The 25,383-nt window shown below is 40.3% G+C and overlaps 1 protein-coding gene across 9 annotated transcripts; it reads right to left on the bottom strand.

Annotated features, from left to right (window-relative positions):
* Positions 1-1,784: 1,784 nt before the first annotated feature.
* sytl2a (synaptotagmin-like 2a) lies at positions 1,785-25,383 on the bottom strand. Of its 9 annotated transcripts, none has more exons than XM_051401430.1 (19): positions 25,142-25,370; positions 20,923-21,345; positions 20,336-20,490; positions 18,816-18,939; positions 17,511-17,574; positions 17,320-17,428; positions 14,584-15,150; positions 11,540-13,654; positions 10,800-10,901; positions 10,097-10,153; positions 9,911-9,996; positions 9,618-9,722; positions 5,101-5,270; positions 4,894-4,996; positions 4,645-4,806; positions 4,471-4,567; positions 4,284-4,389; positions 3,585-3,790; positions 1,785-2,761 (listed from the first exon to the last, which is right to left on the bottom strand). In XM_051401430.1, exons 2-19 carry the CDS (start codon positions 21,021-21,023, stop codon positions 2,619-2,621), a joined length of 4,572 nt encoding a protein of 1,523 aa, XP_051257390.1. In that variant the 5' UTR covers positions 21,024-21,345; positions 25,142-25,370; the 3' UTR covers positions 1,785-2,618. The 9 variants fall into 9 exon arrangements, with proteins under 9 accessions (XP_051257390.1, XP_051257391.1, XP_051257398.1 ...); XM_051401431.1 differs by having other exon boundaries at positions 20,923-21,129; XM_051401438.1 differs by having other exon boundaries at positions 13,580-13,654; positions 25,142-25,360.

The following is a 25,383-nucleotide window of genomic DNA, read 5'->3' as shown; positions in this document are numbered from 1 at the left end:
TGTTTACACACATCATGCATTATTGGACTGTTAAATAGTTGTTTTTTTCGGGGGGGGTTCCTCATCTGAATCCAGGGTTTGAGGATAGAGGCTGTTATAAATTGTAAAGAACCAAAGGCAAATTCGGCAAAGCTGTGATTTGTGGTATTGGACTATATAAATAATACTGACTTGAGTTGACAGTGAGTAGCAGTGGGCCTTGGGGATATTCCTCTCAATGGTTGTTGTCATTTGTGGCCCAACAGCAGCCTCTGGTGGCCAATAAAGACAATCAAACATGTAATAGTTGCTGTTGGAAAGGACTGGAACTTGAAAAAAGAGAAAAACGTATGGTTTGGATTCACCGAATATGACAGGAAACTCTTTTCATAGTTTTATTTGATTCATTTGTTTTGGCCAAATGGAATTTTTTACAACAAAAAAGTAATAAAAAATTCAAAATTGTTATTTAATTTTAACATTATTTTGTGGGTTCTGGATTAATGATTTAGTTCTCAGATAAGTAATACAATTATTCTTTTAGCTGAAATATTTATATTTAAACTTCAATCAAGTTTTATTTGATAAAAAATATTGTTCTCTGGAAGAGTGGGACTATATATAGTTTTAAATACGCTGAGTCATATGTTTATCTTTAGTTTCCCTAAGTGCATTGGGTTTATATTGATTTCAATTTTTTCAATTTTCAATTCAATTTTATTTGTATAGCGCCAATTCATAACAGAAGTTATCTCAGGACACTTTTCAAATAGAGCAGGTCTAGACCGAACTCTTTAACATTAATTACAGAGACCCAACAGTACCACCATGAGCAAGACCTTGGCGACAAGGGCAAGGAAAAACTGCCTGTTAAAAGGCAGAAACCTAGGACAGACCCTTTGGCTCTAGGTGGGTGGTCGTCTGTGTCGACCAGTTGGGGTGAGAGAGAAAGAGAGAGAGAGAGAGAGAGAAAGAGAGAGAGAGAGAGAGAGACGGACAGACAGACAGACAGGTGCACAGCAACAACAGTATTGGCAATGGCAATCTAGCAGGACCATGGCAGGAGGCTCCACCAGGATCGATAAGAACATGCGAGACGAGAAAGCACAAGAACTCCGGGGAAGAAGTGAAGTTAGTAACATGCATTAATGGGACATGAATGAGTGCAGAAAGAGAGAGGAAGGGAGGAGCTCAGTGCACCATGGGAAATCCCCCGATAGTCTAGGCCTATAGCAGCATAACTAAGGGATGGTTCAGGACTCACCTGATCCAGCCCTAACTATAAGCTTTATCAAAGAGGAATGTCTTAAGCCTACTCTTGAATGTGGTGAGGGTGTCTGCCTCCCGAACCACAACTGGAAGCTGGTTCCACAGGAGAGGAGCTTGGTAACTGAAGGCTCTGATTTATGTACTCCTGTCCTTTTGTCCTTATCTTGTTACGTTATTTTTGTCTTGTGTGATAAAAGGTACATTTGTGACAAGTGACCTAGTTAAATGTATTTATTGATTCTTAAAAATGTAAAGTTTAAAGCAAAAAGTCTAATTTTTCAGAGCTCATTGCTGTTATTTTCCGAAGAGAATCACAATTGAGCATGTCCAGGCAGGCTTGATTGGAGGAGTTGTGCTGAGGTACTGATGTGACAGTGTAGCTGCAATAACCGAGGCTGAATGTTGTGGAAAACTATAAGAAATCTGATCATTCATTGCTGCTTCTGAGATAAGTATTGCTCCCAATAACTTAACTATGATGTCTATTTCCCTGATTAACTTTTATAATATGAATGACATGAAACCAACATCACAAGTCATTAATATCCTGTTTATTGAAGATAGGACTGCTTGATGCAGTGATCATATTATAGAACAACAGGACTATATACAAATAATCAGTTCTCAGATCAAATATATCTTCAGATCAAAACAATTTGTATGTTTTATAACTTAGATTGCATCCTCTGCCCTATTTCGTATCATCTTTTATAAATACTTGACATACTGAGAAGACAAATTCAACATGTGGTTTAGACTATACAACCTTGTGTGTCAATTTGTCATACAATGATCGTCAGTTATACGGATACATACACATTGCTCAATAAGGCTTCAGTTTGTAGTTTCAGTTGTAGATTCAGCTCAATGTCCTCCCATTAAAGCTGCAGTAGGTAATTATTATTAAAACAAGTTTTGTCATATTTGTTGAAACCTTTAATATTTCCTGACAGTAACACAGATAAATAATCTGTGAAAAAATCAGGCTCCTCTGGCTCGTTTTAGCGCTTCTAATGACATTTCATTCCTAATCAATTTCCAATTTTCCAATATATAGACACTTTGGGTTGGTGGCTTGAAGATAATTGTTGAGTCTCATTTCCACGGTTCCAAGATACCCTGAAATAAGACTCAACAATCAACTAGTGTTCTTGGCTCTAAATTGGTTGTTTTCAGGCCCGGTGGATTCTTGCAAATACCAGGAGCACCAGAAGGACGCAGAGGAACCTGATTTTCACAGATTATCTGTCTCGTGTACTACTGTCAGGATACAGTGAAAGTTTCAGCAAATATGACATAACATATTTGTATAAGAATGAGCTAGTGCAGCTTTAAGTTTCCACACACACATCAACACGTTTTATACAATCTCACTTGCTTTTTGCCATCACCAACATTCTCAGAGGTAAAACATCCTCCACCCATTCACCATCAGACTGTAACATCCTCTGCCATAAGTTTGCTTCATCTGTTGTTGAATCCATCCAAACCACATCCACCCCGTAGCTCTTCCCTGCACAGAAAGGCACATAAATCACTTATCAAAATGAAGGTAATAACTGCAAGTTACAATGATTGAATGTTCTGAATGTGAGGCAGAAACAAAGACTTTGTCCACCTGGTGTTAAAATGCAGTCTGCATGTTATACTGTAGTGTATAGAGCAAAAGGGATTACATAAATGCAAACAATATACCATCTCCAGAGGACACCAATATGTAAACAGTGGTGTAAATGTAATGTGTGCTCATTATCCAGACAGAATATCAAAACTCAGATCACACATTGTACCCACAATTCTAGACCTCAGTGGGTTGTTTGTGCTCCACAGGCTCCCCACAGAGCCGTATCCTGTCCCTACTGTTCCCTCTCTACATCCTAAACTGACTGTAGGAGTCATACAAGGATGGGCACATTCTGAAATTCACAGTTATTGTCACTGTCATTAATATGATAATCATTTTCTCAGTCTGAACATTTCTAAAACCCAAAGCTATGGTTATTGACTTCAGAAAAAAATCACGTCTCTGTCACAGATTGTTTCAGAGTAAGAAGTGGAACTGCAGGCATAGAGATGGGAATTGAGAACCGCTTCCAAATTGTCCAATCCATTAGAATCGTATGCCACAAAGCTTATCATTTCCTTTTATCAACGCCGGCATATTTTTTATGCGACCTTGCTTGCTTAGAAAGAGAATTTTCTCATATGGTACAAAGAGATCTGTGTATCCAAATTCAGATCACACTCCAGGGGGAAATTAGTTCAAACTCGTATCAAAAGCATCCAGACTGTAGGTGGAACCATGTTAAAATAGTATCAATGGAGTGGACTCTCACCTGTCCCCAGCCCCAGCCTCAGACCGCCGATATAGTGGTTGTTCAGCCGGTCGTGATCCCACACCGTGATCTCCACACAGGCCTCTCTGAGGTCATCCGGTCGGAAGCCGTCGTAAACCATGGTGTGGTTGAACATCGGGTTGGCCGTTCTCTTCACCACCCGCGTCTTCTGCCGGCTTTTCCGGCTTGTGTCGGGAAGTACAGTGCTTGATCGGGAAGGAAAGCAAGGAGATAAAAATGAAAATGTATTCATTTGGACTGACCTGACAAAAACCTAGCCAGGTATGGAAACGACGTGTACAAAATTAATAATAACTGTTAAATAATACACGTTTTTACATTTTCAAAAGTCAACTTATGAAAGTTATGAAATGTTACTTCATTCTGCTACTGAAAGTGCACTAAAGTGTATTGCAGTTCATTTAGATATTATTCATGCAGTTTATATCAATTTATTTAATTTCAATGTCACTTTGTTTTTATTCTTTTGTGATTGGCAGTTATATGAAACTGAAAAAAACAGCTGGAATAAAAAAGAAAGACCTGCAATAAACTATCTTAGTGGTGATAAAACAACATTTCAGAATAAGTTAAATATCATTTTTTAGTTTCAGTTAGTGAAAGTTATGTATTTTGTAATGATCACTTAATTCATAATGTTGGATTTATTTATGGAATTTTGAGTCCTTTGGCTCCTACCATTTCACAAACGGGTCGATAACAACTCCTCTGACTGGAGGAAGATTCTTGCAGTCTTTCACCCAAATTTGCACCTCACCAGTCTCCATCCTTGATGTTCTCTTGCCTGCAGATGCAAGTCAGAGTGTCATGAGTGATGAAACTGAGAGAAAGGAACTGATAAAAAACTGAAGAGTCATCAGCTCACTGTGGGACGTCTGCGGCAGGAATCTCAAGGCGACTCTCATTTGTCCTCTGCTGTCCATCGGACGTGAAGGAGAAGATGTCAAAGTGTGTTCTGAGACCTGAAAGTTTGAGCTGAGGTGAGTCAATCAAATCACTTCTACAATATGCAGACTGGGTAGAGAACTGAAGTCTTTACCCTGGGTTTTAATGCATATTCATTTATCTGTGTGTTGCTGAAGTCCCACTCTGACAGATCCAGGTCCACCTCCCCCAGGAAGCTGTTCCGCCCAAAAGTATCGTTGTGCCACACAGAGATGTTCAAGTTCTGAGTTTTCAACACCTCTATCATGATTTTAAACTATGAAAGGAGAGGAATGCAACAAAAATGTGTAAAATATGCAACACATATAAGTGATCTGTAAAAGACTAAATATGGAATACTTACCCTGAGGATTTCATTGTAGGTGGGGTTTAAGGTCTTCTTCTTTACATTGGTTTTTCTCTTTCCCAGCTTTGTTTTGTCAGGAAGAAGGTAACATTTCACATACCTGGAAAAAGAGACATGTGTCAGCCTCGTTCCTGAGCTGCCTGTGCCCTTTCTCAAACCTTTGTTTAACAATTATCACAATACAGAATATAACATTGCACTTACGGGTCAGAGCGGTTCTTCTTGGTGTCTGCCACTGCCAGATCCCTGCAGTGCACCACAAAGACGTGGAACTCTCCAAGCTTCTGAATGTAGTTCACTGCTAACTGGAGGCTCCCCTGGACTTCAATGTCCCCAAAGTCTGCAGGGTAAATGCTGCTCATGCTGCCACTCACCTGCTCATTCATAGTAACACAGATAAGAGAAAACACCATTCGCTCTGTTGTTAACTCATTGTTCGTGTAAAGGGAAAATGACTACATTCATTTGTAAAAAAAAAACATCATTGTCTTTTTTATATAAAGATCACCTCCAAACATGTATTAAGACACAATACAAATGTCAGTTTGGAACAGTAATGTGTGTCTGGTATGTTTTTTTCTAGGAAAGAAAGTGTAATTTTAACATTAGAATCCTTAAAAAGTAATCTACTCCTCCTACCTCATTTAAACTTCCAGAATCTCTGAATATGCAAATGTTGATTTCTAAAGTTTTCCTGCTGGACACAAGATGTCTCCTACTTCACTGTAAAGTTCATTCTCAGTGGATGTGCACTGGTGGCTTCAAGTTTCTACATCACACTGTACAAGTTGATACTGGACCAGGATGGACTTCCTAACTATTTGTGATGTCACAAATCATGCTGGTAGGCCCCGCCCCTTAAAATCTGAATTTTCAATGAGCACAGAGAAACTTTCCACTTTCAGCAGATGAATGTGAAAACATCCTTCTAGTGTCAAACTTTGCACACACATCATTCAAACAGCAGTGACAGAGGCTGTTTTCTAACTAGCCCCAAATCTTTCGCCTCAGTCCCTTTGACTGGACCGACAAATCAATTGAGCTAAAGTTCTGTCATCGCCATCTATAGGTCTGCCCTAACATCGTCATGGGGGGCTGTGGTCATGCGTGTGCTGTGTTTCATTCGTCGTGTCGTGTCACCTCAGTGAACACATTAGCTAGCTATGGACATAAAGGTTTTCATGAGGAGTCAACCTCAATGATGCTTGTGTTCTGCCTTAAAAATTATGAAGACAGTTGGAGATCAATTAGAAAAAAAAAATAGGTAGTAGGCTTTACAGGATGATTTTTTTCCAGACAACTATCATGCTTTTCTCAAATGATGCAAAGATTTTTAGCCATTCTATATCTCAGCTGGCTTGAAAACAGTGCATATAGCTGCTGTAAATGGGGGACCTAGGGGAGCATGCCCCGGACCCCCCTAGATTTGGACTAAACCCCAAACGTTTACTATGTCTGGCTTCACCCCTCTGTACAGTAAAGCTTAAACAGTCAGCTGTAGGACAAAGAAGAAAAAAATAGTGGAAGGGGTCTTTAAGTACATTTTATGGCAGGTCTTTTTTTTTTTAATTCAAACCTAGTAATTCAAGTCCTATTTCTCAGATAAATCTCAATTTGTAAATGTTAATAATGAATCTTCCATGCACACTAAAGTTAGCATGGAGTTCCATAAGGTTTTGTGCTAAGACCAATTATATTCACTTTATAAACTTAGCACAAAAAGTAAGGCAATTTGTGTTTGGTATCTTATTTCTCTGTGGTAACAATGCTTTTTGGCAATAAATCTTATACCGTCGGAAAGCCTGTTTAATTCCCAAAATGACAAAATGGTGCCCCATTTGTAAGGAACATGCATTTGTGGGATGATGAGTATGTGGGTTGCGCCCATGAAAAATTTGCCAAATCTTTTCTGCCATTGCCAAACAGGTTATTTTGCTGTTGCTATTGACACTTGTTTTGAGCTTCTGGTACCCCCAGGTGCTGCCAACCAGGTGCCTGATTGGCACCTGATTGGGCAGCTAATGGGGCAATAGGGCAACTTTAAGCTGGTGTTCCACAAAACCAAGTTGCGGCATTATTTGGAGTGAGCCCCAGTACCATCTCCAAACTGAAGGCCAAGTTCCATAAAACGGGGGATGTCAAAGACAGGCCGCGAAATGGGCGTCCCAAGAAGACGACACCCCAAGAAGACCATTTCCTCACCCTGTCAGCACTTAGGTGCCGTAGGCTGTCTTCTACAGATTTGCAGTCAAGTTTGCAGGACGATATGGCCGACGGCTCTCTGCCCAGACAATCCGGAACAGACTACACGCAGCCAATGTCCGGTCTCATAGGGCTGCCAGGAGTCCTGCCATGACTGCCCTTCACCGTCAGGCCCGTCTGCGCTGGTGTCTGCAACACATGCACTGGAACCTGAACATGTGGAGGAACGTTGTGTTCAGTGATGAGTCCAGATTCTGCCTACGGCAGAAGGGTCGTAGGGTCAAAGTGTGGAGAAGACGCGGAGAACGCTTTGGGTGGAGGCAGTGTGATGGTGTGGGGCGGCATCTCCCTCACTGGAAAAACAAGGCTTGTCATCATTGGAGGCAATCTCAATGCAGAGAGATATAGAGATGAGATTCTGCAACCAGTGGCAATCCCATATCTCCACAGTCTGGGACTGAACTCTATCCTCCAAGATGACAGCGCTCTCCCCCACAGGGCGGGGTTTATCAGAGACTACCTCCAGAATGTAGGAGTGGAGAGGATGGAATGGCCTGCCAGCAGTCCTGACCTCAACCCCATTGAACACTTGTGGGATCAGCTTGGGCGTGCTGTTCGTGCCAGAGTGACCAACACAACCACGTTGGCTGACTTGCGACAGATACTGGTTGAAGAATGGGATGCCATCCCACAGCAGTGTGTGACCAGGCTGGTGACCAGCATGAGGAGGAGGTGCCAGGCTGTTGTGGCTGTGATTCTTCCACACGCTACTGAGGCTCCTGTTTGTGAAATGAATAAATTGTTAAATTGCCAATATGTCTTTTTTCTTCAAACTTCAATCATCCAGTCCACCAAACACCAAACAAGTCAATGGCAGAATAAGCTGTTTGGCATTGGCAGAGAAGATTTGGCAAATTTTTCATGGGCGCAACCCACATACTCAGCTCTGTTGCTCATCCCACTAGTGCATGTTCCTTACAAATGGGGCACCATTTGAAAGGGAACTAAACAGGCTTTCCAACGGTATAAGATGTTAATGCCAAAAAGCATTGTTACCACAGAGAAATAATCAACCAAATTTCCTTACTTTTTGTAAGTTTATATGCTTCATTTAGGCAACATTATTAAGAATTACTCCATTAACTGTTATACAGATAATACCCAGTTATATTTATCAATCAAGCCCGATGAAATTAATCAATTAGCTAAATTATAAGCATGCCTTAAGGACATAAAAACCTGGATGACCTACAATTTTCTGAAAGTTCTTGTACACCTCCAAAACTCTTTATCTAAAGATACAGTTACTCTAGATTGTATTACCTTGTCCTCTAGCACCACCGTCCGGAATCTTTGCATTATCTTTGATCAGGATATGTCCTTTAACTCCCACTCCCTTTTTTCAATAACGTAACATTTCTAAAATCAGACATCCTGTCACGGACGGATGCAGAAAAACTAATCCATGCATTTGTTACTTCTAGGCTGGATTACTGCAACTCTTTATTATAAGTCCATTAAGACACTCCAATTAATTCAAAACGCTGCAGCACAAGTATAGACAGGAACTCAGAAAAAAGTTCATATTTCTTCTGTATTAGGTTCTCTGCACTGGCTCCCTGTAAAATTCAGAATATAATTTACATCCTCCTCCTCACCTACAAACCACCAAACTCCTCTTCTGTCTAACTAGCTTTTGGTTTTGGGAGGCAGACAGCCTCCCGATTTAAGAGTAGGCTTAAGACATTCCTCTTTGATAAAGCTTATAGTTAGGGCTGGATCAGGTGAGTCCTGAACCATCCCTTAGTTATGCTGCTATAGGCCTAGGCTATTGGGGGATTTCCCATGGTGCACTGAGCTCCTCTCTTCCTCTCCCTCTCTTTCTGCACTCATTCATGTCCCATTAATGCATGTTACTAACTTCACTTCTTCCCCGGAGTTCTTGTGCTTTCTTGTCTCACAGGTTCTTATCGATCCTGGTGGAGCCTCCTGCCATGGTCCTGCTTGACTCCCATTGCTAATATTACGGATATTATTGTTATTCGTATTACAGTTACTATTATTATTACTACAGTTACTATTATTACTATTATCATTGCTCATTGTCCCCCATCGTTGTGGCTGTTGTCGTCATCAGTCACTTCTATAGTTGTTGCTACTGTTGTTGCTGTGCACTTTTGTTTCTGTCTCTGTGCCATTGAACTGAATTAAATTTAGGTCTTAAGTAGGAACCAATGGGTTTGGAGCTGAAATCCACAGACAAGGAAGGGGAGTCGGTATTGAGGAAGGAACTGTCATATTGTTGGTTTGGGTCTTTTCATGGGATTTGTTGACTAAATAACAATAAAAAATACAGAATATCGCCAGCCTTATCCTTAAAAATGTCTGCACACTGATTTTTATAAACCACATGCTATGCTTAAAAAATAATCAAAGATAAAAACATTCAGATTAGGTAGGTTAAACTGTGTATTTTTATCAAAAACCTATATTATGCAGTGAGTTGCATGTGGACATACAGATGACATGGAGGCCATTCCCGAGGAGAGACTTAGGTTAGACGTGGAGCTGCCCGTGTTTCTTCTCCAGCCTAGGTTGGTCTCAAAAGTGTTGTCACTGTCCGTCTGATATTAAAAAAAATCAGTTATAGAAGAAGAAAAAAAAAATTAGTCATAAGAGCAAATAAATTGTTGATCTATTATGTGGTAAGTCAAGTTGGTAGCTGTATCAGGTCACCAGTTGCAGTGCAGATGTTGAACACTGGATATTTTGTTTGTGAGTTCAGTACAAGAGTCAGTTAAGAGCGATTTACCTCGTCCTGCTGAAGAACAGGCACAGACACACTTGTTTTTATCTGCTTTGAGTTGGAGAGAGGGAAGGCTGATGGTTTAGCAGAGACTGAAAGAAAGATATGATTTAAATCTCTTAAAGTTGCAGTATAATGAATATTTCTGTACTGAAAGGATATGCTGATTTAAAGAGCGAAACACATCTTTACCATCATCCACACTTTGATTCATTTGTTCTCTTGAGGTATTTTGGGTCGTCTCTTCTCCTAAGAAATAGGGCCATGAGACAGTATTATTTACATACCACTCCCAACATTTTATCATGTAACTTGAAATAATTACGGAAGCCCTGAGAGCAAGTGAGAACAAGTCTGAAATTATTTTCCTGTGTGTGTCTGTGTGTGTGTGTGTGTGTGTGTGTGTGTGTGTGTGTGTGTGTGTGTGTGTTGTGCCAGGATAGTTCCTTAATCTTTTTAAATCTGACAGTTGAAGAAAAGTAAGTTTTGCCAGGATCTTAGGGGTCAAACCCGCAAAGTGTTTGTTGTTGTTATACTAATTTTGGCCACAAGAGGCTGAAGTGCACCACTACCCCATGTTCTAAATCCAGGTGACTTTGAATTCCTCCATGCACTCTTAAATTAGTGTAAAGTATAAAGAACAGTATACAGTCGGTACCTTGTGTGAAATAAACCCTTTTGGTGCATCTCAGGGTCTTGTGGCCAAAACTTTTCACAGAAGGGAAAAAAAAGCAACTGATTCTTTCACCTGTTCTCAAACCATAAACAACAATTTTTTTTCTCACTTGCCGCTCTCAGGGTTTCCATAACTAATGCACTTGCAATACAATAAAGCTTTATGACCATCAGCTGTGTTAAAGAAGAACAGTATCAGAAGATTTAAAAGTTGTGTTACTTGTTTGTGAGTTGAGGTTTTCCAGACTTTTGGATGAGGACCTGCTCTTCGAGGACAGTCGTTTCAGAGCTGACATTACAGGACTAGAAATCTCATTATAACCTGCCACAAATTAAACAAAATCAGCTCTGGAAACGCAGATGTTACATATTTTACGATTTACTAAGCAACCATGTAAAACTGTTTACTTTTAATAGAAAACAAGTAGAACGTTTATTTAGTCAAACATTTCAGTTAAGTATAATGCTTAGTAACTCATTTTAGGGTGTAAAAAATTTCATCATAGTAAACACTACATGGCCCTACAGTGTTTTCAGTTTATCGTGATGCATTAACAGGAATTGTATTGTAGTAATAAGTTGCTTCTTACAAACCACATATCTACTGCAGCAGCAGCTCCTTAATCACAAGACGCTGCTCTACTAAAAGCATTTAACGAAGAACTAAATTGTTTTCTACTGGCCAAAGGGCAGCTAACATCCAAACATTTGTACAATTTTGAATTGATACAATTGAAGAGGAAATACAAAAGGAAAAAAAATTTAAACACAGCTGCAAAGAATTACAGTAAAAAAATGTGATGAATTAGTAGGGCAAGTATACCAACTCTCTGTCAAATCAGACCTACTGTAATGTTAATATGTTAACTTGTTATTTGTTTCAAGACAATATCACTGTATTTTCTATTTATCAATCATTATCTCGAAAAATATAAATGGAGAGAGAATTCAAATGCTCACTGCTTGAACTTGCCCGAGACAGAGACCATGCCCTTGTCGTTGTGTCTTGGCTGCAGTTTCCATCTTTATTTTGCACAATCCAAGAATTGATCCTAGGAGGAGTCCCCTCACTTGGACTGTCACTCTGGTTTCCCACAAAGTCTCTGAGGGCATTTTGTGGTCTGTGTACCACATCACTGTCTGCAGCAGCAGCAGCAGAAGCAGCTTTCTCTTGGTGAAAAGAAGGAACATGGGCCTTCTCCTGTGGCCCAATGTAGTGCTGATAATCCTGAGGGATGAAAGATCTGGCAAGACGTGTAAAGGTCCCTAACTTCTCTGAGGCTTTTTTGGATTTTGAAGTAGAGGAGCTTGAACTACTTTGTTGCGTATTCACATTACCAGAAGAAGTCCCACTGTCTTCTGGACAAGAGGTGATGTCTGTGCAAGGTTTAGTGTCTGTCAGCACAGCCGGCTTTACTTCATTAGAGGGACTCTTCCTCTGTCTTGGCACTGGTGTCGGCTTCCCTTGATGCACATCAGCAACCTTAGTTTGGGGGTCAATATTTATTGGAAAGGTTTTCAAGGGAGAGCCTTCCAGCCTGGATCTTGAAGGACTGGAGGATTCTAGGACCCTTGGGTGGCAGGTCTTGGATGGACTCCTCCTGACTTCATCATCCAGGTCTTTTGATCTTGGAGTTGGGGATTTACTAGGACTGAGGGGCCTTTCTTGAGCTTCTGTATCAGCCTTGACTTGGTATAGGTGACATGTTGAGTGTACATCCCCATTACTACCAGAACTCCTCAGCTGTAACCTGTCTGGGCTGACAAAACCCTTGTCTGTCACAATTAATGATTTTGAGACAACATTCGACTTGGTTTTGTATGGAGACGTTTCTACTTCTGCTTCAGACTTCCCGCTGCCATCCAAGGATGTTCTCAGATCGGACTCAGCGGAAACCACTTTGTTACTGAGTACTGAACTGCTTGAGCCTTCCTTGACTCTTTCAGCGATTACCCTGGGTGTTTTATACTCCTTCTCCCAGAGATTCTTAAGCTGACTGATCTCGGCTGGCTTGTCTTCTTCAAGACTGGAACAAGATTTCCTGGGAAGGGGAACTATAATATCCCCCTCTTGCTCTGGGGTGTTGAAGGCTACAGAGAAAGGTACAGGAGTAATTTCCTTTGGCTCAGAAATCTGTGACTCTGTTACTGAACCAGTTACGTCATCTGTCTCTTCATAGATGAGGACTGGATTTGCTCTATATGTGCCATCTTCTTTAGATAAATCTACTAACAGACTACTGTCAGTCAGTGGTGACAAACTCTTTTCTTGGACTATTCCAGCAGTATCCTCAACTGTCAGTTCCATTTGAGACGAAAGATTGTTGTTTATGCTTTCCACATCTGAGTTAGTCTGAGGGCTATGCAAAGCTTCTATTTCTGTCTTGGTGATGTCTTTGGGCCTTGCCTCTTCTCTGGTAAATATTATTTTGGGACCACTGTTTTCTCTCTTCCAGAAAGCTTTCAGATCGGATAGCTTTTCTGGAAGCTGAACAACCCTGCCTTCTGTTGTCTCTTGCTGACTGTCTGCATCTACTGAGGTTTCTGTTTCTTCAAATGGAGTGTTTTGCAGTGCTGCAAGTTGTACTGTTCTGACCGCTGTCATCTCAGAGGATTTAGCTTCTGGAGTGACACTTGCAGGTTTGTCCACGATGGTATCTGCAGCACCTTGGGAGAGATTCTGGGTGTTGCCAGATTCTTTCTGCTTAGATATATTCACCTCTTCTTTCTCTGGACTCTGTACCTCGGTAGTTTTATCTTTTTCTCTTCTAAAAATTCCAAGCAGCCTTTGTCTTGGCTTTGGTGAAACAGCATGAGATGAACCCTTTGAACTGCAATTAGTTGACAGCTTGGTATCTAAAGTAACCTCAACAGAGTTGTCCTGCTGAGTGCTTTGTTCAGGCAGCTTTTGGTGAATATTGTGTCCAGTTTGCCAGTCTGTGGCCTTAGCCTGAGAGTAACAGTCCTCTTCAGGCACTGTCTCCAGGTTAACATGCTTACCTGACTCCTGTTCAGCAGAAACGAGTCCAGACACTGAGGGGCTTAGGAACCCCAAATGACAATGCTCAGATACATCTGCAAAGACAGTAACCACCAATTGGATCACTCATGTACATTATATCTGCTAACAACTGCACAGAATAATAAGTTAGCTTTTCTTGGTGTATTACTATTAAATGAAGGAGGGCACTTCATTTTAAAAGTCACTATGTAAATTATTTGAAAAAGGTACTTGTCAGTGGTAGTATAAAAAAGACACAGTGGCACACAAAAATACACATACTAGCAGATCTGCCTGGCACTGAAAAGAAATGGCTCCAACACATAGAAATTGCCCCTACATCCAATGTCCCCTTTTGAGGGAAAGATAACTATTTCACTAAAGCTTTCACTGTGTGATTTCACATAGGGTACACAGATTTTGAATTATCACTCTCAGCGAGGAAAATGGCTAAAAGGAGCTTGAGACAGTTATTACTGATGGATAAAGTAAGCTTGACAGCTGGCATCAGTAAGCTAAACTTGTCTACCAGATAATGAACTCCAATTGTAGACCAAATACAATTTGCAGTATATTAAGGCTGCACCTCAGCACCCCACTCAAATACTTTGGTATTAGCAATGCCAAACTTCATTTCACAGTAATATAATAAACCAATGAAAGTCCAACACATGGCATGAGACATTAATGGAAAAGTGTGACAAATATTGATTGACATCTCATGAATGAAACTCTTCAGAATCATGTGACAGATTACCCATAATGCCAAAGAAAAGTACAGTAAAACCCAATACAATAAAAAAATTCTTGCTGTTCTTATCCACCAGTCTTACATGCACACATTTTATTGCATGCAAGAACATGCAGAAGCAGGATTAATGTGGACAATTCTTTATGCTTGTAAATGTTAATCAATGAATATATATATTGAAGACAATGTTGGTTAGTTGGACTTGGTGATTGGCTGTTTAGTTGACACACTGGTTTTAAATAAAACGCTTACCACCGAGGACCTGGTGTTGACCAACTTGTTGTTCTTGGAGGTGCTCATTTTTGCAGTTGAGTTCGTGAGAATCCAGTGGACTGAGTAAAGGCCTATTTGTGCTAACAGTGGCAGTGGCGGTATTCTCAAGGTCACTATTATTTTCTATCTCAGAGAGAGCGATGGCGTCGAAGTCCAACAAACTGTGCTCTCCCAGCTCCTTCCCATCCTGCCACTCCACTGTGCTCAGACTGACCATTGAGCTGAACCTCACCTGCTTCCTGTCTAGCCAGGTCTCAGTGGGAGAATGCAGGCTAACTGGACTCTGCGTATCCAAGTGAGAGAACAGGGAGTCGGAGGAGCTAGAATTAGACAAGTGCTTGAGGATGCCACGCGGAGCAGCATAGTGAGCCTGTCTACCTCCTGACACGTCTACCTCAGTAAAAGAGTCCTGAGAACAGGGGCTGACTGCTCTGTTTTCAGGCAGTGGCAGGGGAACAGATGCATTCTGGCTGACTGGGCTATCATTAGGGTCTTGTTTAAGGTTGCTAGCAAAAGAAAGGCAGCTGTCAGGTGATGGTAAAGGCCCTGAAAGAAACAAAAACAAATGAAACCATTTAACCAACAACACATAAGCTGTGTGTTTTTGTCTTGAAGGCTACTCTGGGGTCCCAGTTCCTACACTATAAGACTCCAGTCTTCCATCAGTGGTGGAAAGTCTAGTCTAGCTGTGGTTCCTTGTCATGTTTCAGATGACTGAGTTGGACGATCCGCTCTAACTCTGAGCCATAGTTGCCCCCCCTTGTTATTTAGCATGACTTAACAAGATGGCTGGAAGGCTAACCATATGGTGCTATCCAATGAAGAAAGGAGGGGGACTGTCCGTGCTCATAAACAACAGGTGGTGTAACGCCGGGCACGTCTGTGTGGAAGAGCGTCTGCAGCCCGGACATCGAGCTGTCACCGTCGGACTTCGTCCGTGTTGTCTGCCACGGGAACTTTCCACGGGAACTTTCCAGTGTTGTCGCCATCACTGTCTATATTCCTCACAGTGGTCTTCATCATCACCATCACTGTTTACATTTATGATGTCTTTATTTATTCTCCTGTACAGCACTTTGGTCAACTTTGGTTGTTTTTAAAGTGCTTAACAAATAAAGTTGGATTGGATTGGATTGGATCCATTTGTCTCATGAACTCGGAAACCGAGTTGGAAAGTGTAAATAGGTGAAAATGGGAAAATATTATTGAAATGTAAGACTTGCAATAACAGAATTACTTGAAATGTTAGTGTTTCTGTAGAAAAACATTATTATTTCACATTGAGCTTGTTTAGATGAGCCACAAGCAATAATAAGACAGCTGCTGCACTGGTGGCGTCCATGTTCTTTCCGACTCGTAATGCCCAAAGACCCAAAGACAAACTGGAACGCTAGAAGTGGTACAAGCCAGGGAATTACGTCAAGTTCTCGCGTCAGAGCAACTCGGGCTCCGAGTTCACGAGACAAATGGATAGCACCAATAGCTTGTTTGGTCGCTAACAAAGTACTACCTGAGTGGATATGTTAGTTGGCTAATGTTGGCTTGCAAAAAAATGACTTCACCAGCTCACGTGAACCATCATACTAACTTATGTATTATAACAAACAGTGTTGATTTTAGCCAACAATAAATTATGTAATATACAAAGCGATTGCTTTCTACTAGCCAAGAGCTATGCGAGGCTAACTAACTGTAGCTAAGCTAAACTGTGGTCGTTGACTGTCATGTTTGGCCGATACCCAGGATGTGTATGGAGTTGCAGTTCACTTAACTGCCACTGTTGTCACTATTAACAACGTTTTTCTGAAAGTTATATATAGAAGGTTTAAGTTTTCAAGATCTACACATTTCAAGAGCTTTTTGTGTACAACATGCACCTTGGTTGATGTACATACATAACTGTTACAGTCTTCAGTATGGATTATTAGGTAACCAATTGACCTATATGTGATTTGTGATTATAATTTCTCCCACAGAAACATTGTTTTCACAGCTCCTGTGAAATATTTCCAGCAGCCACAAGTCATGCAGTACAGATTAAGGCTTTGGAATGTATTTCTGTGTAATCCTCTGGTTAGTCTGGAAGCCTTTTTTATTTGGACTTCCATTCACTACAACCCTTGGGAAAATCTGTGGTCCGAGCTCTCTGGCTCATTTCACAGTGACTGGAAGAGAACACACTTACATATTAAAACTTCAGCTGTGGGACTTTGATTCAATTAAAGCATTGTCTCTCTTATTTGACCTTAAGAATGCGGTTCTTGAGGTATTAAATATACTTAAACAAGCACTGTTAATCAACCAAGGACCTGTGTGGAATTGTAATTTGGCACGTTTTCTGTAACACTGTGTAAAAATGCCTTCTCTGGAATTGCGACAAAAACAAAAATGAACTAAAATCAGATAACAAAATTGTTTGAAATGGCAAGCCAGTACATGCTCCCCACTGCCATGCAACCAATGTTCATGCACAGGTTGTTAAAAGGAAATGCTGAAATAGCTGAAGAGATAAGGACCCACACACCTGGATGTCTGAGTGACTGCTAGAACCAGACTTACATGGGTTTGTAACGCAACTGCTTTCACAATTTGTCCATCGAGCAGGCCACTCAGTTTGAAACATAACACATGATATATCATTAAATCACAATGGATCCACTTACAGTCATAATACATATTTAAAATAGCAAAACCGATGTTCTTATAAAGACGCACCCTCATTTGGTGTCCGGGGTTGATCCCCTGCTCCATGTAATAACCGACTGTACTCCCCTTCCAAAGGGTGACTTGCAGGGTCCTCGCTGTTGAATGGATTTTTTCTTTGCTTCAACACAATAAAATAGATACATATAACACTTGCAACACACTGAAGCGTGAATGATTTTGTTTTCCATACAGGATCCTACCTTTGTTGGTGAAACTGGTTTAGATGTATCTTGTGGTGTTTCAAAAGGGTTCTGGTATTGATAACTGTTAAAATAAACAGATTACAAGATTAACTGACAATTTCTGAAAATTGGCTGTGCAACTTCAAAAGAAATTAATTTAATCTTGATTTGGAAAATCTACATGCTCATGTAAGTGCATTACATTGCCTTCTATACAATTAACACCATTTGGTCAATGGGCAGTAAATTAATCTCATTACCTAAACACTGCCTGTTGTTTTTGTCACAGCAAATGTTGCAACTGTGCAAGGTGCAACAAAACTTCAGGGCAAATAATCAGAATATAGATAGAAATAAAACTGGAAGGTTTGCTGTGGGTAAGGGCTACTGAAACAGCCTTAAAAGAAAGAAAAACATTTATGTGTAAGGGTTTACCCCTCAGGAACAGTGGAAAACATGACCATGTGACACCTGACCTTGTAAGACGATTACTGAGAAATCTGGGGCCAATTACTAAGTATCCATTTACTGCTTTCACAACTCCAGTCATTAGCAATCACACCCAAATACTCTACTCTACTAGTGCAGCATGTGATGGTACTTATAACAGACTAAACAGGCCATATGTTTTGTTTATAGTGAAGTTACTGTTTTCTAAATGTGTACAGCAATTTGTACTTTACAAATTATTACTTAAAGCTGCAGCAGGCAGAGTTTTCTTTAAACATTAACTTGTTTTACATGAACCAAAACAGAGTTATAAACTTGCTAACAATGGCTGAAGTGCCACAACAAAAGGCAATGTATAAAGACCATTGGGTAAAATCTTTCAATTTACAATCTGTCTGTTATTCTACTCTTCAGTTTCAAGGATAAGTCTGGTGATAAGTCTCTTCTTGTCAACACCAAACAGACATTTCCCCTTTAAACATCTTACATGGTGTCATTTTAATTACTTTGTTCTTCTTTCCTCTCCCATTAAAGCTGCAGTAGGTTTTTTTTTTTAAACAAATAACTTACACAAATACAAAATAACTAAAAATCAGGTTTGTCTGACTCCTCCTAGTGCTCCTAATGAACAAAACCAACCAATCAGAGCCAAGAAAGAGAGTTGACTGTTGAGTCTCATTCCCAGGCCAGGGGATTCACAGGTAAAGGATATAGTGAAAGTTTAAGCAAATGACAAAAAGTTATTTTTATAACAGTTACCTACTACAGCTCTAAATACAGTACTTGAGTAAATGTACTTACATTCCTAACTAATGTGATAAACAATTGACCTCCACTTGCACCCTACTTTCTGCTTTGGTTCTCTAAACTCACCTTTCATTGCTGAGCTGCATGTGAGGCTCCTGAAGGACTCCGCACAGAACTGCGGGGACGAACACTTCTTTATTCTCACTGCTGACAAAACTGGGCTTCTCGGGCAGTATCTGGGAGAGCTCCACTGCAGCACACAGACACAGCTACTGTCATTACAGCATAGACAGCTTATAATTACCTCACAGAGTTATGTAAAACAACCCAGATGTATTTATACGTGTCCCTCCTGACCAGAATGGTAAATGGTAAATGGACCTGTACTTGTATAGCGCCTTTCTAGTCTTCCGACTACTCAAAGCGCTTTTACACTACATGAGACATTCACCCTTTCACACACATTCACTCAGTGATGGCAAAGTCCATCAAACAGAAACTAACATTCATACACATTCACACACTGATGCACAGCATCAGGAAGAATTTGGGGTTCAGTATCTTGCTCAAGGATACTTCGACATGTGGCACCAGGAGCCAGGGATCTGCCTCTGAGCCACAGCCGCCCTTGAAGAAAAAGAAGAAAAGATCATCCACCTAACTTGGAAGTTTTAGAGGCAACTAATCGTCTAATCTTCTGTTTCAGGTAGGTGCTTACTCTACTTTCTTATTGTAATATTTATACCAATATAAATAGGGCAAAAACATATATTTAAAAAAATACAATAATGCTGATTTCCGTTAAGCTGAACCCCTGCACAGCCTCTGCTCAGTCATGTACAATGATTTAAGAAGTCCTTGTAATCCTGTTATTTTGCTTGCACTGACCCTTTTGTCTAGCATTTCCTTTGCTGACCTTGAGGATTATTACAGCCTCATGAAATTTAATGACATGAGGAATCACTTTTGACACAATCTGTTGGGTTCAAGAGAATGGGGTCTTTTGGAGTCACATTGCGGAAGAACTGCAGTGTGAGTTGTAAAAAAAACCCAGATGAAGAGGGCAAGTGCCACCTGAGTAGCAGAATTTAACTGGGAGCTTCCTGGGCCGACCCACTGCACAACTGTAGTGTTATCTACTGAGATACTAGTCCATTCACTTGAGAGTATCCCAGTTAGAGAGACTGAACACACACCAAACACTGCTTTCAGATCATTTGGGACTGTTACAATATAGATTCAAACAGAGAAAATTCTATGAGATGGAATGAGTAACCCCTAGGGACTAAATACTAAACATAGTATGATACAGAAATGGCTGTATCTGGAAAACTACAAGGAGTGCTATCAAATGATTGACCTACACTGTGCACAATGATGTATTTGACACAAACGTTTGAATTGAGGGAGAAGGATTTTAAGAATTTGTATTAAGGTAAGTGAACTAAAAAAATAAGTATTTTTTGTCCTAAAACATATCTGGAGGGGATCTTTAACCAAGACCACCCTAGTTTGTGCCAAATGCTGTTAATTGAATAATCTGTTAATGTCCACATTTTAGATTTTGGGGTGAACTGTCCCTTTAAGGCATCACGCTCATTTTAAAAAAAGAAAAAGAATAGCAATGCAGTATATAGTAGACTCACGTATAGTCAGTGGTTTATGTGTGTGTCTCATGGAGGCCCTGATGATGTCGGAGCCGTGGATGCGGTCCTGATGGCGAAGCTGCTTGGTCTCGTAGAACCATTCACCAGTCATGTACCTCAGCTGGCCCCTGTCACTCGCAGTCTTCTGTAGGTTCCTGAATGTAGACACACAAATGGGAAATGTTTATGCACTTCTCTATTATTCAAAACATTAAAGCTGCGGTAGGTAACCGTTATAGAAATAGATTTGTCATTTTGTCATATTCGTGGAAACTTTCACTATATCCTGACAGTAGTACATGAGACAGATAATCTCTGAAAAAAATCAGGTTCCTCTGGCCTCCTAGTGCTTTTGCAAGAATCCACTGGGTCCCAAAGAAAACAACCAATCAGAGCCAAGAAAGAATTGTTGAATCTCATTCCCAGGACATCAAATACAGACACTTTGGTACCTTGAGAATGAGAGTCAATCACTCAAACGACAAACAATCAACTATCTTCATATCTTTATAAATGTTATATACTGCTACTTTTTTGCAAAAAAAAAGTCTGGTCTATGACAGGTCAAACTTAGAGAGGGAACTCACTCGACACGCTGCTCCTCAGCCTTCTTCAGCTCAGCATCTCTTCTCAGCACAGCCAGGATGGTCTCCTGCTCCTCCTCCGTCAGAAAACTCAGATCAATCATGGTGACTGCTGCGTCCTCGACTTTCCACTGCTCTGACTTTGTGTCTAGCGGTTGAACATGATCAACGCTTCACACAGTTCTTCATGAAACTCCCAGCGGCCTTGTTCTGTTTGCACAAGTTAAGTTAGTGTCAAGTTAGTGTCAGCCGTTTACACAAGCTGGCTGATCTGTGCTTTATCTATCGTATGAAATGATTGGACTGAGACAGTGATTAAGGCGCTCCTTGTTACTCTTCTGCAGCTTTGCTGGTTTTGGATAGGTTTTGTTTCAGCTGGGCTTGTTTTCTGCAGCCATGATTGAAACTTTCTAGACCAGTTTGAATCTGAAAGAAAATAGCAGAAATCAAGGAGGAATTCTATCTGAGATTCACATTAGAATCCGAGAGAGTCTGTTTGAAAATGTCAGCTTTGGATTCGAGAAATTGCGACGGGCATTTGTCACCATTTCAAGTGATTTATTGAAAGAAGGAATTAGCTGATTAACCAGTAATGAAAAACCCTAATTGGGAGCAGTTTAATAAACCTCACAGATGAAAATGCAACACTGACAGCTTTCGTATATTTAGTAGTTTTTAAATATGATGATATTAAACCATATGGTGCTGTTTTTAAGTTCTTTTGTTTGAGATCAGAATAGACTTTTTAAAGCCCACTTTACTTTGCTAGATTGAGTGAACACAAGTTAAATTCAGTATATAAGTATATCCATTAACTTCCCTGTCAGGGTCTTGTAGCTGACTATCTTCCTGGTTAAAGACTGATCTGCTGCATCACAGCAGCCCAAGAAGATGAGGCTTGATAATTGGACTGTGCCATTCTGCTACAGCCAGAGGGGTATTCTCTTCATTTATGACCACACCTTTTTAGGATGAGTATTGCTCTTCTCTCTCCTGCAATTTACTGTGGACTGGCCAGCATGGATGAAATAATCCTGCAGTGACTTCTTAGTCAGAGAAGCATCCACTATATTGCTTCAACTAAGCTCTGTGTTTAACAAAATATCTGTTCTTTCTACTCCTTACATTTTCAAAACAGGCTCCTTTAGTTTAAATGCATTTGAGAGGAATGATTGATTATTATTATTTTTCTGCATCGTTGAATGCCTTCTCAACTTCAAGACCAGTGCGTATCACGTACAATGAATGTAACATGATGAAAACAACATAAAAGAGGTAATGACTGAGAAAAGACTGAGCTGTATGAAGCCAAGAATAACATGTGAGGAAAAAAAAGTTTTCTTTAGCACCTGGATGCTTTGTTGTTAAAATGTGAAATAAAAATCTGCCTGTGGAGGCCTTCCTGTCAAGTCCTACTAGAAGTCCCAGGGCAGATCAAGGACACACTTAAGGGATTATACATCGCACCTGGCCTAGGAATGCCTTTGGGATCCCAGGAGGAGCTGGAGGAAATAACTAGGGAGATACATCCTTGCTTAGCCTGTTAGCACTGTGACCTGGACAATGAATGTGCCTCGCCTTTACAAAGAAAAATGTTGAACATGCTGCTTCTCTAAAAGGGTACAAGCCCAGCTAAAAGATAGAAGATTTATTTCCTTGTTGTGGCAGATCCTCATCACTGCCAGACATCCTTGAAGATTTTAAATCATTGATACATTGATAATGCGACACTGACAGCTTTCACATACCAGGTGCTTCTTAAATATGAAGATATTAAAAAGGACCTCTGTGTAGGATTTGGTGGCATCTAGGGTGTAGTTGCTGATTGCAACCCCCTCTTTGAAGCATATAGGAGAAACTATGAGGGCCGCGAAACAAATGTTTGGTTTGTCCGTTCTGGGTTATTGTATAAACATGGAGGTTCAATATGGCTGACTCCGCCACAAAAACACAATAATTCTTATTTTCAGGTGATTACACACTAATGGAAACATTCCCTACCCTCCTTTTGTCCTTAAAACAAAAGGTCTATCTCTGTAGACACTTAAATAAGAATAACAATCTGAGCCCGTCAGTGGCAAAAACAAGCACTTTTAGTGGATGTACTTTGACGGGTGCATTTGTCCCCAAGGATTAGCTTTAGTTTTGTGGCTATTTTCATCTAGCTCAGTGAATTTAGGATTAATTTACACCAAACCAGTATAGTTGATTGTCGGAACAGTGGAAAAACAAATAAAGAGAGGTTTTAGTGAGATATATTTTGTTCCTGTTGAGTTCGATTGATGTGTGTTTTATGATCTGTTGGAGTGATTTTATTAGTCTGGTCAGCTGCAGTGTGATTGCTCATGTTTTGGTCTGAGATGCTGGAGATAGTGGGACATCTAGTCTGAAAATCATATACAGCATGCATAAATATGAAGATTTTAAAATATACTAATTGTGTGTCTTGATATGCAGTGGCAAAAACTTTACCTGATGAAATCTTTTTCGATCATTCTGTCCGCGGTAAAAGCATGTATAGACGCACCCTATTAGTGTACACAGCATCAGTTTAGGGCTTGATATGCAAGTCAGCAAATCAGCTTGGTGGAACAAGCCTCTTTGTCTCGACATGTAATACTCATACGCTGTTCCCACTTGAAACACTCCTTTCTTTCTCACTCCTTCCTCCTACTGACTAATGCTGTCCGTCATTCTTCTGTCTGCCACACAAACACAAACACACCGTATCTATCAGAGACTCTATCAGTGTATGTGACAAAGATACACACGTCTGTCTGATAGAAGGAGAAATAATTCTGTTGATGATTGTGAACCGTAGTCGAGCCAACAGTGAAATGAGGTGAATGATATAGATTTTCTTTCTTTTCTTTTCTCTTTTTTACTGAGATTACAGCTTCAGGTTCTTTATCGCAGCAAAATCTTTTTGAGGAATGTCTGCATGTTCCAACAATGTCCATATTCACCCTCATCCACTGTGGGAATTTGTAGGAAAGTTCACTTGATTTGGTTTGATGCTATTGAACATAAGCCAAATGCTCTCACCAAAGAACCTGCCATTCAGCTGCTCTGGAGGAAGTAGTAGTTATGTAACTGTGACTTTGTTTTAGAAATAGAAACAGGCTCCCATTGTTTATTCATTATCCAAGTGAGGAAAGTTGAAATCTCGTCTTAATCTCGACTAGAAAAACTGCTTTTCCTGCATAAGGTTCTTTTTTTCTGTACAAGGAAGAATGCTGCATGTCCTGCTTCTCTAAAAGTCTGAAGAATAGAAGACTAATTTCCTTGTTGTAGTAGCTGCAGTGATTTGACTTATTTCCTCATTGCTGCCAGACTTCCTTGAGAAAACTAAAGGGATTTAAGAAGCTAATTTATTCTGTAAAAGTGAGATTTTGACCTGGAAGTGACCTCAAATGAACTCTCTGCCTCCCCTGTCTCTGTAGCTCCAGCTTTCAGATCTTCAAAGGTGGAGTACTGGCACAAATCTTTGCTTGCTGTCTTTTGCACTGACTGAAAGCAAAGAACAGTGATCTAAGAATTGTGACCACACTAGCAGACCTCAACCACTTAGGCCAGTTAATCTCCAGCACTTTCTGCTGCAGTTTGTACAATAAGTATTCATTAACGTAAAATAAAAAAAATATCGATTCATTCTTCAGCAATCCCTATCTGGGTAAGAAAACATACATGCAGACGTCTGGTTAATATTTATCAGACTTTTAAAAGAGCTTTAACTACAGTAGAAAATCAATGTTTTTGTTGTATTGTTTATGCTCTGAATCTAACTTTATCAAACAGAAAGAGGGCTGCAGTTCATACCATGTTCAGATTTACTGTCAACACAGGGCACTGGGGATCGATCTGAATCAAATTTCATATTGGTTGTTAGGCTGCCATATCTAGAAAATAGAAAACTGAAGAAATAAAATCTGGCAGTTGAAAGGCTATTTCAGTTGTTTACAGATCAAAATCACCACATTCCTATTTGGAGTTTTAACATGACTTTGGTAAACTGAGTTCATATAATAACCTTACAGTAACATTTGCACTCTGCTCCCAGGGATCAGAAAGTAATGATTTGTCCCTGTGTTGAGACTTTCACTGAACATGCCTCCCAAACTGCACTGCAGCTCTTCATCTTCACAGAACAGCAGCACACAGAGGAAAGTATATCATTTACAGAAAAGACAGCAAGTGTAAAGTCAGAAAGCAGTCAGCTCACCTCTCACTGTTGCTCCTCGCTGAGTGAAGACTCAACTGCAGCTGTGGCTCCTGAGCTGCTGCAGATGGGTGGAGCTGCAGACACACAGCAGCAGGTATGCCTCCAGCACACACATATTGGTATATACTGGACCTCATGCAGCAACATTCTCTTCAGTTTCTCTAATATTTTTCTGTTAAGAGAGACGATAAGAGAAGTCAGTTCCAGGTGAACCAAAAAAACATCCAAATCTGCTCTTACCT

Source organism: Dicentrarchus labrax, unplaced genomic scaffold (assembly GCF_905237075.1).
Source record: "Dicentrarchus labrax unplaced genomic scaffold, dlabrax2021, whole genome shotgun sequence".
NCBI classification, from domain to species: domain Eukaryota; kingdom Metazoa; phylum Chordata; class Actinopteri; family Moronidae; genus Dicentrarchus; species Dicentrarchus labrax.
This window is presented reverse-complemented; position numbering and strand designations above follow the sequence as displayed.

Coding starts and splice junctions, on each gene's coding strand:
- sytl2a (XM_051401430.1), bottom strand. CDS start 21,023: ATGATTGATCTGAGTTTTCTGACGGAGGAGGAGCAGGAGACCATCCTG. Junction 17,429..17,510: donor AACCAGTTTCACCAACAAAG/GTAGGATCCTGT, acceptor ATTGTGTTGAAG/CAAAGAAAAAATCCATTCAA. Junction 4,390..4,470: donor CCTGCCGCAGACGTCCCACA/GTGAGCTGATGA, acceptor TTGCATCTGCAG/GCAAGAGAACATCAAGGATG.